General features: G+C 55.6%; 1 protein-coding gene across 1 annotated transcript in view; it reads right to left on the minus strand.

The window, feature by feature from the left end:
* Positions 1 to 788: 788 nt before the first annotated feature.
* fech (ferrochelatase) overlaps positions 789 to 12,607 on the minus strand; it is a 31,600-nt gene continuing 19,781 nt past the window's right edge. The window contains exons 7-11 of the mRNA XM_061262600.1: positions 7,773 to 7,871; positions 6,427 to 6,534; positions 4,022 to 4,186; positions 2,054 to 2,113; positions 789 to 1,426 (exon numbers count right to left, since the gene is read on the minus strand). Coding sequence (XP_061118584.1) covers positions 1,292 to 1,426; positions 2,054 to 2,113; positions 4,022 to 4,186; positions 6,427 to 6,534; positions 7,773 to 7,871 — 567 coding nt within the window. The 3' untranslated portion in view covers positions 789 to 1,291. The remainder of the gene's footprint in view (positions 1,427 to 2,053; positions 2,114 to 4,021; positions 4,187 to 6,426; positions 6,535 to 7,772; positions 7,872 to 12,607) is intronic.

Below are 12,607 nucleotides of genomic sequence, written 5' to 3' on the forward strand. Positions count from 1 at the left end.
AGCGCAGGTGAGAAGGACAGCAGCCAGAGGGCCAGCCGCAGCAGTCTGTCTGAAGAGACACCGTTCATATCCTCTGAGAGTCTCTGACCTGGGAGATTTCCCCCCCCGGGGAAACAGCAGGGGGCACCACGGTGCAAGAGAGCCCCGGATGACCCAACTCTCCTGGGGGCTTGTATCTCTCAGGTGGGGACTCGGTAAAAAACACTTGGATGCTTGCGGTTTGAAACATTTTGTTAGTAGAAAGGGATTCGTTTTTTGTTTAATTCGGAGGAATGTGGTATCGCGAGATGCATGGGAATGTTAGCGGTGTTAAAGCGCGATCAGCCTGCACATCATTTAAAGGGCTGGGACACACAGCCGAGTTTCCCGTCGCTGTGGGGTTGCACGTTTTGTGTTACGTGTCCTCTAGCGTCTTTTTAGCTTTGTAGTCAAAGACGTTGGTGTTGGGGGGGTTTGGATATTGAGGGAGTGGGGTGGGCCAGTGTTACTGGCTTCTGAAGAAGGCCTTGGCTTGGCCACAGGTGGGGTTCACACACAGAGGGTTTGGGTATTGAGGGGGTGGGCCAGTGTTACTGGCTTCTGAAGAAGGCCTTGGCTTGGCCACAGGTGGGGTTCACACACAGACGGTTTGGGTTTGGGCATTGAGGGGGTGGGTCAGTGTTACTGGCTTCTGAAGAAGGCCTTGGCTTGGCCACAGGTGGGGTTCACACACAGACGGTTTGGGTTTGGGTATTGAGGGGGTGGGTCAGTGTTTCTGGCTTCTGAAGAAGGCCTTGGCTTGGCCACAGGTGGGGTAGACACACAGAGGGTTTGGGTTTGGGTATTGAGGGGGTGGGTCAGTGTTTCTGGCTTCTGAAGAAGGCCTTGGCTTGGCCACAGGTGGGGTTCACACACAGAGGGTTTGGGTTTGGGTATTGAGGGGGTGGGTCAGTGTTTCTGGCTTCTGAAGAAGGCCTTGGCTTGGCCACAGGTGGGGTTCACACACAGACGGTTTGGGTTTGGGTATTGAGGGGGTGGGTCAGTGTTTCTGGCTTCTGAAGAAGGCCTTGGCTTGGCCACAGGTGGGGTAGACACACAGAGGGTTTGGGTTTGGGTATTGAGGGGGTGGGTCAGTGTTTCTGGCTTCTGAAGAAGGCCTTGGCTTGGCCACAGGTGGGGTTCACACACAGAGGGTTTGGGTTTGGGTATTGAGGGGGTGGGTCAGTGTTTCTGGCTTCTGAAGAAGGCCTTGGCTTGGCCACAGGTGGGGTTCACACACAGAGGGTTTGGGTTTGGGTATTGAGGGGGTGGGTCAGTGTTTCTGGCTTCTGAAGAAGGCCTTGGCTTGGCCACAGGTGGGGTTCACACACAGAGGGCATCGCAGGGTCAGCTGTCTGGAGCAGGGCTCGTCTGACTTCAGGTGCGACCGCACCAGGTCCGCAAGCGCCTGGGGAACGTTAGCACAACGTTAGCACAACGTTAGCATTATTACACTAAATTATTATTAGTCTTATTCAGCGCCTGGGGAACATTAGCATTATCACAATAAACAAACATGCTAATTCAGGGCCTGGGGAACGTTAGCATTATTACACTAAATTATTATTAGTCTTATTCAGGGCCTGGGGAACATTAGCATTATTACACTAAACGCACAGCTTTATTCAAGGCCTGAGGAATGTTTCCACAACATTAGCCTTATCACATTAAACGCGCAGCCTTATTCAGAGAAGTGCAAGTTTACATTTGAGGAATTTGGAATTATATGGTTATATCTGTGTTTTGAGTAGTTTTCAGATATTGAGCTTCTAAGCTTTTCACATCCTACCACAGCAAAACTGAAATGTAGGGCAGTTCGTCAAATATCAAAATGACTGACGACCTAAAAGCACTCTGAATGTATCAAAATCATATCAAATACAAACAACATATTTATGTCAAATGTCAGTTACAGCCTTATCATTCTAAAGTCTGGATTGACACACTTTCATATTTACAGAAGCAGTTCAGGTATTCTAACTTGCACAACCGTTTTTTCACAAGTGGAGTTCGCCCTGCTGTTTTTGACTCTCACCTTGAAGAACAGAGGATTACCATTCAGGGATTCCGCTCTGCGGATATTCTCCACGCCGCACTGCCAGAATGAAAAACACAAAAGCCAAACAAATGTAAAAAGCGTTAAAATGATGTGTACACTGCCCTGTCAGCGGAGTCCTCTGGGCCCACGGCTGAATTATAGGGAACATAAGGATGCGTCACCAGGCTTTACTGGGGACGCACAACAGCCGGATGGCGGACTGAAGCGCGATCAGCACAGACGGAAGTAAAAGCGTAACCCCTACAGCAACGTGGCGCCCACAGCCACCCACACCCAGCACGCCCCGACACCGGCCGCGATATGAGTGAGGTTTTTAATGGGCCTTCACCATTTCCCCACATCAGGGGTATCGGGTTCGACAGGGCCCCTTCCAGTAACCGTGGAAACGGAGCCGAGGTGAGCCCCGCGCCTCCAGCCCGGCCCAATCGATGGGGGGGGGGGGGGGGGGGGTAGTGGCACCGGGGCTATGGATCTGTGGTCTGAGAGGTGCCACCGAGGCCACGGCCTGGAGCCTGCCACCACTTCCACCCCACACACACACACACACACACACACACACACACACCCCACACACACACACACATACAGACACAAACACACACACACACACACGCACACATACAGACCTACTCATATACACCCCACACACACAGGCACAACACACAAACACACCGCACAGGAATGACAACACAGAATGGTACACACACACACACACACACACACACACACACACACACACACACACAGACACACACACACACACATATATACACACATACATACACTCACACACTCACACACACACACACACACACACTCACACTCACACACACTCACACACTCTCACACACACACACACATATACACACACACACACACACACACACACAGACACACACACACACATATATACACACATACATACACTCACACACTCACACACACACACACACACACACACACACACACACACTCACTCACACACTCACACACACACACATGTACATGTTTTTAGAAACTCAGATTTAGGACCAGAGGCGCGTCATTGACACCGTTCACTCACCGCAGCTTACAGCAGGTCTGAGAACAGAAAGCCATTACACACCAGGGTGCGTGCAGATCTAAGCCTGGCTCAACACTGCTGAACTTTGACCTTGCCCCAGTGTCACACCCGAGACGGTCCCACCGCCACACCGCCCCGCACACTTGGGTTCCACACCCATTTCCACCCCGAGCACGGCTCAAGAGACGGCGGTATTGTAATCGCATGACTTAATTAAGGAGATTAACGTCAGGCCGGGTTTGCTCCAAACTGATTCGCTGTAATGAGAAGTGCTCAGGTGAGGAATGTGCTAATCGAAGGCTTCCTGGATCCCATATTCTGATAACGGAATCCTAACAAATAAGTCTAATTTTCCTCAGGTTGCCTGAAACAGAGATTACGAGGCAGAAGATGACGGATGTGCAGAGGGCACACGTCGCTCTGTCTCGAGCGGGGCCCGTAATCAGCAGCATCTTCCAGGAGGAGCTCTCTTACAGCTGTGGGTTTCTACTCTCCATGTCCTAACCTCCCTCCTCCATTAAAGGTACAATAGTCCTTAAACTCGGGTTTTAAAATATGCAGTTGACGGACCGGTACTCTGTAGCAAAACATTGCACTGGTTGAAAAGTGGTTCTAACCGCCACAACCGATGGTGTTGGTGGGGGTTTCAACGTCAGAGCGTCAGAGAGAAGGGGGAGGGATAAACCACAGTGTTGTGGTTTGAGGGGGTTGTTGCTGCAGTTCCTCTCTTGACAGTTAGAAGTCTGAAATGAGCTGTCGTACCTTTAAGAGCCGACAGAGCTTGACACCTGAGCCTTAAAGGGAGAAGCACGCCTGAGATGCATCACACTGCACGTTGCTCATGAATGAAAGCCGTATTGAAAATGGCGTGAGGCGCTGACCTCCTCGCCCAGGACCTGGGAGTACTCGATGTCCAGCTCGTGCAGGGTCTCGATGTGGTCGCTGGTGAAGGCGATGGGCACCAGCAGGAGGTTCCTCTTCCCCCGCTGGCACAGGCCCTTAATCACCTCGTCCGTCTGTGGGCCCAGCCAGGGCATGGGGCCCACCTGGGGAGGACGGGAGGACAGGGTGGGGGGGGGGGGGGGGTGATGGGTTGGGGGGGTGAGGAGGTGATGGGGTGGGGGGGGTGATGGGTTGGGGGGGTGAGGAGGTGATGGGGTGGGGGGGTGATGGGGTGGGGGGGTGAGGAGGTGGGGGGGTGAGGAGGTGATGGGGTGGGGGGGTGATGGGTTGGGGGGGTCAGGAGGTGATGGGGTGGGGGGGTGAGGAGGTGATGGGGTAGGGGGGTGATGGGTTGGGGGGGTCAGGAGGTGATGGGGTGGGGGGGTGAGGAGGTGATGGGGTAGGGGGGTGATGGGTTGGAGGGGTCAGGAGGTGATGGGGTGGGGGGGTGAGGAGGTGATGGGGTAGGGGGGTGATGGGTTGGAGGGGTCAGGAGGTGATGGGGTGGGGGGGTGATGGGGTGGGGGGGTCAGGAGGTGATGGGGTGGGGGGGGTGATGGGTTGGGGGGGTGAGGAGGTGATGGGGTGGGGGGTGAGGAGGTGATGGGGTGGGGGGGTGAGGAGGTGATGGGGTGGGGGGGTGAGGAGGTGATGGGGTGGGGGGGTCAGGAGGTGATGGGGTGGGGGGGTGATGGGTTGGGGGGGTGAGGAGGTGATGGGGTGAGGAGGTGATGGGGAGGGGGGTGAGGTGGTGATGGGGTGGGGGGGTGAGGTGGTGATGGGGAGGGGGGTGAGGTGGTGATGGGGTGGGGGGGTGAGGTGGTGATGGGGAGGGGGGTGAGGTGGTGATGGGGTCGGGGGGTGAGGTGGTGATGGGGAGGGGTAAGAGAGAGAAGCCGGTCACACTAGCCCTCCACAGGACTGCTAAAGCGGAGTTCTCCTACCCATACCCATAGCATGAACAATGTCATTAGTCTGAAATCCACCTCATCTCCACCAGGATTCTTTTCTTGATTTCATAGTAAATTTAGCAAAAAATGGAAGCACGTTCTGCTGTAATATGATCGGTTCTGTGGTTGTTGGGACACTATAACACAGCAGTCACATTTAACAGCCTGTGCATTTACAATCACTCTTAGTTGTTTAACATTGTCAATCCCTTTTCCACAAACACGTTTCAGAGGTTATAGCATGTTTGGGGCACATGAAAGGAACTGACTAACAGATGTGATGAACTAAAATTCTCCATTATACCCGATACCACATTTTCTGTAGCAGTGATGCTGGGACCACCAGATGGCGCTGTTGTTCCGCATCCAGCAGAACCATAGAGGGACCGTCCTCATAGTCGTGCTGCTTCTCCCCATAGGCTGGGGACAGCATCAAATGCATGAGGCAATGCATTTCCATTCACACTGAGGTTACATATTATTCCACAACTACTCTCATGAACTGCAGGATGACAAAAGTATGACCACTTGCACACATGAAATTAAACGGATCCAGTACATTACATTCAAGGCATTTGGCAGACGCTCTTCTTCAGAGCGACGTACAACAGAGTGCATACCCAAAACCAGGGACAAGCGCACTGAAGAACCCTAGAGGGAAGTACAATTTCAAGTGCTAAGAATGCAGCAAAGATAAGGACGCTGGGCGACTGGAAAGGCTGGTAAGGAAAGCTGGCTCTGTAGTTGGAATGGAGCTGGAGTGCTTAACAACATCAACAGCAGAGAAAAGGACACTGAACAGGATGCTGGCAATCATGGACAATGACCGCCACCCACTATATAACACACTAAACAGACAGAAGAGCATCTTCAGCAGCAGACTCCTGTCTCTGACATGCTCAACAGACCGGTTAAGAAGGTCCTTTGTTCCATGGGCCATTCAGTTATACAATACACAAAACGGGAGGAGATAACTGGACTTTTCACCATGAGTCTCTTTCTGCTCCTTCCACATCACGCTGTCTACTGTTTACTGTTTACTTTGTACTTTTTGCACTACCACGATTGCACATTTATTTCATTTAACATAGCACCTTATTTTTATTACCATAGCACCTTATTTCTGATTTTTTTACTTTTGATCTTTATGTGTGTGAGATATGTGTGTATATATGTGTATGTATAAGCTACTGAATGCCTAAAATTTCCCTCGGGATGAATAAAGTATCTGTCTATCTATCTATCTATCTATCTATCTATCTATCTATCTATCTATCCATCTCAGACACACGGGAGACACACGGGAGACCCGCAGACACACGAGACACACGGGAGACACACGGGAGACCCGCAGACACACGGGAGACGCACTGGCGGTCTGCGCGGTGCGGTACCTTGGACTGCCAGACCAGCCTGTAGGGGTTACAGTGCTGGAGCCGCTCCATGACCCTCTGTACCGTGGCCCCCACCTCCTGGGGATACGGGTCTCCCCGATTCACCACCTGCAGGGAGAGAGAGAGAGCCTGCGTCAGACACCCCCAGAGCGAGAGATACAGACCTCACTGCAACCAACACAGACCAACAGACCAACAAACAGACCAACAGACCAACAAACAGACCAACAAACAGATCAACAGACAGACCAACAAACAGACCAACAAACGGACCAACAAACAAACCAACGAATAGACTCAGACTTTGAGTCTCAGAGCGAACAGACAGGGGCAGACAGACAGAGAGGGGCACAGACAGAGAGGCACAGACAGAGAGGGGGACAGACAGAGAGGCACAGACAGAGAGGGGGACAGACAGAGAGGGGGACAGACAGAGAGGGGGACAGACAGAGAGGGGCACAGACAGAGAGGGGCACAGACAGAGAGGGGCACAGACAGAGAGGGGGACAGATAGAGAGGGGGACAGACAGAGAGGGGGACAGACAGAGAGGGGCACAGACAGAGAGGGGGACAGACAGAGAGGGACAGACAGAGAGGGGCACAGACAGAGAGGGGCACAGACAGAGAGGGGCACAGACAGAGGGGCACAGACAGAGAGGGGACAGACAGAGAGGGGCACAGACAGAGAGGGGACAGACAGAGAGGGGGACAGACAGAGAGGGGGACAGACAGAGAGGGGCACAGACAGAGGGGGACAGACAATGAGAGGCACAGACAGAGAGGCACAGACAGAGAGGGGGACAGACAGAGAGGCACAGACAGAGAGGCACAGACAGAGAGGGGGACAGACAGAGAGGCACAGACAGAGAGGGGCACAGACAGAGAGGGGGACAGACAGAGAGGGGCACAGACAGAGAGGGGCACAGACAGAGAGGGGACAGACAGAGAGGGGGACAGACAGAGAGGGGGACAGACAGAGAGGGGGACAGACAGAGAGGGGGACAGACAGAGAGGGGCACAGACAGAGAGGGGGACAGACAGAGAGGGACAGACAGAGAGGGGCACAGACAGAGAGGGGCACAGACAGAGGGGCACAGACAGAGAGGGGACAGACAGAGAGGGGCACAGACAGAGAGGGGACAGACAGAGAGGGGGACAGACAGAGAGGGGGACAGACAGAGAGGGGCACAGACAGAGGGGGACAGACAATGAGAGGCACAGACAGAGAGGCACAGACAGAGAGGGGGACAGACAGAGAGGCACAGACAGAGAGGCACAGACAGAGGGGGACAGACAGAGAGGCACAGATCGCGTGCGCTCTCCACCAATCAGACGGCAGCACTCACAGACATGGGGAGCGAGTGAGCGGAGAACAGGATGACCACGTCGTCTCTCTTGCCTGCTGGGAACTTCTCCAGCTCCTTTAGGATGTGTTGGGCGAAGCACTGGGAGGAAACAGCAGTGGGGGGGGGGGAGGTAAGGGTCACTGCAGGACACTTAAACAGGCTGCTAATACACACACACCATCGCAAAACTTATCCGCCCTTCTTGGTGATCCGAAGTCAAGCCTTCAGGCTGGAGTTTGGGTAGTGTTACCAGTGACTCACCCAATTAGCACATTGCACTTCCTGTGGAATAGCATTTTCACTACTCCATCTCAAAGCCACCCACTTTGGGATTCATTAAGACTTTATTTATACTCATTACAGATGGAGAACTTATAGGATAAGTATACAGGATATATACACATATTGTGGCACCCCTGCTCCTGAATGTTGTGCCACGTGGGTGGAGAACCCTGGAGGGGCCCGTGCCGGTCAACCGCGCAGACGTCACGCATTGGGAGAGGTGTGCGAAGGGGTATATCTGCCTAGAGATGTGATGGGGAGATCAGCACCTTGGAGAGAGATCCCTCTACCTGCGGTCCAGGACCCCGGCCAGCGCACGTGAGGTAGCAGAGTGGAAAATCACTGACTCAGCTGCAGCCTCTTTTCCTAATGAGCAGGGAATGGGATTTAAGGCGCGGTCGAGGCTGCAGCCAGGCTCAGTTGGTGCCATTCCTGAGCGTGTGAGAGTGTGGAAGGCAGGGAGAGGAAGGACCTGCAACGCCCAGCCATACTGAACCTGAGGAAGACCCCACCTTCACGGACGGCAACACCGAAGACCTGGAAACGGACGCCGGTCACGTGAGCCAGATCAATTACCTCCCTATTCACCCCCTGTCTTTGTGTTTCCCGCCAGCCCTGACGCGGCCGAAGAGGAGAGGAGGGAGGAAGCCCTGGAAAATACCCCGGTCTGGGAAGAATCTTCGTTTATTTTTTGCCTAAACGGCCCCTTTGATTTCTCCAGTTTTCCCCTACCTTTTTTTTGCCCTGAGGGGGGGCGCTATCACCGATACCCCGAAAAAAAAAACACAGAAAAAATAAAAAGAAGTATTTTTTCTGACATCTGCTATCTCCTGTGTTGGTTCCTAGCTGTGCCCACTCTCTGCACCCCAGGATTCACCCCGAGGCACCACATATGGTGGAGAATGCGGGCATACTGATGCCACGCTGTGGAAGCTGATCTGGGCCGAAGAACCAACACGGGTGAGAACGGAGAGTGAATGGAAGCCACACCCCCTGGGGAAGAGCGAAGAAGGAGACGATTGGCTGCCCCTACCCTTGCTGAGATGCAAGAAGCGGAAGCAGAGGAGGGCTCCCGAGGGATGATGGAAGCGGCCATCACGGAGCTGGCGAGGTCCCAGCGGGCCCTGCAGGAAGCGGTGGTCGAACTCTGCCGCCTATCCCCCCGTGACGGATCGAGACGAACCCCCCGAGAGGCGTTGACAAAGATGACAGCTGATGATGACGTTGAGGCGTACCTCCAGGTGCTTGAGCGCGCCGCTCAACGTGAAGAATGGCCGCCGGCAGCCTGGGCAGCCATACTAGCCCCCTTCTTGACGGGAGAGGCCCAACAGGCCTATCGAGATATGGACATGGCTGACGCCACCGACTACCTCAAGTTGAGGAGAGCCATCCTAGCCCAATATGGGTTCAGCCTACCTGCCCGAGCCCAGCGATACCACGAATGGGCCTATGACGCCTCCCAGCCTGCCCGGTCCCAAATCGCCGCCCTGACCCGACTGACCAAGAGCTGGCTGGCCGAGGGAGAGGGGCCACCCCTGTTGGAGAGGGTGGTGTTGGACAGATGCACCCGCGCTCTACCCCGGGAAGCCAAACGGGATATAGCCCAGGTGGGACCCACCTCCGTAGAACTGCTAGTGGGCCTCCTCGAAAACCATCAGGTCACTCAGAAGATGCTCCAACCTGAACGCACCAAAACCCCGCGCCGCCCAGTTAGGTGCCCAGCACAGGTGAAGCGCCCACCAGCCCGCCCTGACCAAAATCGGCGGGGCAGACCTGATGCAGGGAGACCACGGCCGGAGTGGAGATGCTATAACTGTGGAGAGGAGGGGCATCTAGCCAGGAACTGCCCCGGGAGGGAGGTGTCCAGGCCCACCGCCAGGGGTCCGAGCAGCCCAGCGCACCCCTGCCTGTACCTGACCACCTGCTGGGCGCACCAGAGTACGGAGGCCCCCAGGTTCCCGATACGAGTAGGGGGACAGGACACTGTAGCAGTGCTGGATTCGGGCAGCGCCATCACCTTGGTCAGACCAGAGTTTGCGGGAGAAAAGAGGGGTGAAGAGGTGGCCGTGGCGTGTATCCATGGGGACACCAGAGAATACCCCACGGTGTGGGTCAACCTAATCACACCACGGGGGACGCACGCGGTAAGAGTGGGGGTTGTGCCAAATTTACCCGTACCGGTACTAATGGGAAGAGACTGCCCTTTGTTCCAGACTTATTGGGAGGAGGGGCCCCGGCCTCTGAGGGAGACGAGGCCACGACGGCCCCGCCGGGCTGCCCGCCAGAACCCCCTACCAGTCTGGGCCGCAACGTCTGGGGACAGTGAAGGAGAGGCCCTGCCACCTGAGAGGAAACGCCAACCCAGCACCCCGGCCACCAGTGGAACCATCACTGCGTCCGAGAAAGAGCTTGGGGAGGCCCTGCCCCCGGAGAGAGATGTCCGTCTAGCCTTCTCGGAGGGCCCCCAAGAGGTGAGCGAGGAGGCCGAAGCACCCACCCGGTTTGGCACTGCCCAACTACATGAGCCAAAGTTCGCTCAGGCCTGGAGAGATGCCCGAGACATTAACGGGGTACCACAAGGGCCGGTGAGTACACCATCGTATCCCTTCTTCAGGGTAAAACAAGACCTGCTCTACCGAGTCTGTAACCCACAGGGGGAGGAAGTGGAACAGCTGCTCGTCCCTCAACCGTTTGTGCCCCGAGTCCTCTACTTAGGTCATACTCACCTGCTGGGAGCCCATCTGGGGATGGAGAAGACCTACGAGAGGATCCTGGCAAGGTTCTATTGGCCCGGGGTGAAAAAGGCTGTGGAGGACTACTGCCGACACTGTGCCGTGTGCCAACTCCACAGCCCTAAGGTAACCCTTCGGAACCCACTAATACCCCTGCCAATAATTGATGTTCCCTTCAGGAGGATTGCGATGGACATCGTGGGGCCCTTACCGAAGTCCAGCCGGGGACATCGGTACATCCTCGTAATCCTGGATTATGCAACCCGCTACCCAGAAGCCGTCCCGCTCAGGACCGCGACCGGAAAGGCGGTTGCCAGGGAGTTGTTCCTGCTGTTTAGCAGGGTCGGAATAGCGGAGGAACTCCTGACCGACCAAGGATCGTGTTTCATGTCGGGGGTCCTAAAGGAGATGTGCCGGCTGCTACAAGTGACCCAACTACGAACCTCCGTCTACCACCCCCAAACCGACGGACTAGTGGAGAGGTTCAATCAGACCCTCAAAGCCATGCTGAGGAAAATGATTGAAACGGACGGTAAGGACTGGGACCAGCTCTTACCCTATCTTCTCTTCTCAGTCCGAGAGGTACCCCAGAGCACCACCGGCTTTGCCCCTTTTGAACTGCTATACGGGAGACGACCCCGTGGATTACTGGACCTGGCGAAGGAGGCTTGGGAACAGCAACCGTCCCGAACCCGCAGCCTGATCGAGCATGTGGAGCAGATGGACCGGCGGATGGCCCAGATCTGGCCCATGATGAGGGCCCACATGGAACGGGCACAACGGGAGCAAGCCAGGCTGTATAACCGGGGAGCCCAGGTGAGAGAATTCGCCCCAGGAGACAAGGTGATGATTCTAGTCCCCACCAGTGAATGTAAATTTCTGGCCCAATGGCATGGGCCGTATGAGGTCGTGGAACGCACAGGACCTGTGAACTACCGAGTGAGACAGCCGGGGCGACGACACCGCCTCCAAATCTACCACGTCAACCTGATGAAGAGGTGGCATGAGCCACCCCCAGCTCCGACCCCAGTCCTCTCTGCCCAGTGGGTGCCCCCACCCACCCCTGACGTGAGTATTGGAGAGCAACTGAGCTCCCGCCAGCAGCAAGCGCTACGTGAGCTGGTGAATCGAAGCCGGGACATCTTCTCGACTATGCCCGGCCGCACCCACCTAATCGCCCACGACATCAGCACTGAACCTGGGAAGACGGTAAGATTACGACCGAATCCCAGAAGCTCGCCGACACGCCATACAGGAGGAGGTGAAGAGAATGCTCGACCTCGGGGTTATTGAGGAAAGCCGCAGTGCCTGGTCCAGTCCCGTGGTGCTAGTCCCCAAGCCGGATGGAACCTGGCGGTTTTGTAATGACTTCCGCCGCCTGAACGACATCTCCCTGTGTGACGCGTACCCGATGCCAAGGGTGGACGAACTCATTGAGCGGCTGGGACCGGCCCGGTTCATCAGCACCCTGGACCTGACGAGGGGGTATTGGCAAGTTCCCCTAACACCCCGTGCCAGGGAGAAGACGGCCTTCGCGACCCCGACGGGCCTCTACCAGTACACCGTCCTTCCCTTTGGCGTGCATGGAGCCCCGGCCACGTTCCAGAGGTTGATGGACCAGGTGTTGCGGCCCCACCAGAGGTATGCGGCCGCCTACCTGGATGACATCGTCATCCACAGCACCGACTGGGACAGCCATGTCGACAAAGTCGAAGCGGTGCTGAGGTCCCTGAGGGAGGCCGGGCTGACGGCTAACCCAGCAAAGTGCCGGCTCGGATTTAAGGAAGCTGCCTATCTGGGCCACACGGTCGGGAGGGGGCG

The sequence above is a fragment of the Conger conger genome, chromosome 12 (assembly GCF_963514075.1).
Source record: "Conger conger chromosome 12, fConCon1.1, whole genome shotgun sequence".
Classification (NCBI taxonomy): Eukaryota; Metazoa; Chordata; class Actinopteri; order Anguilliformes; family Congridae; genus Conger; species Conger conger.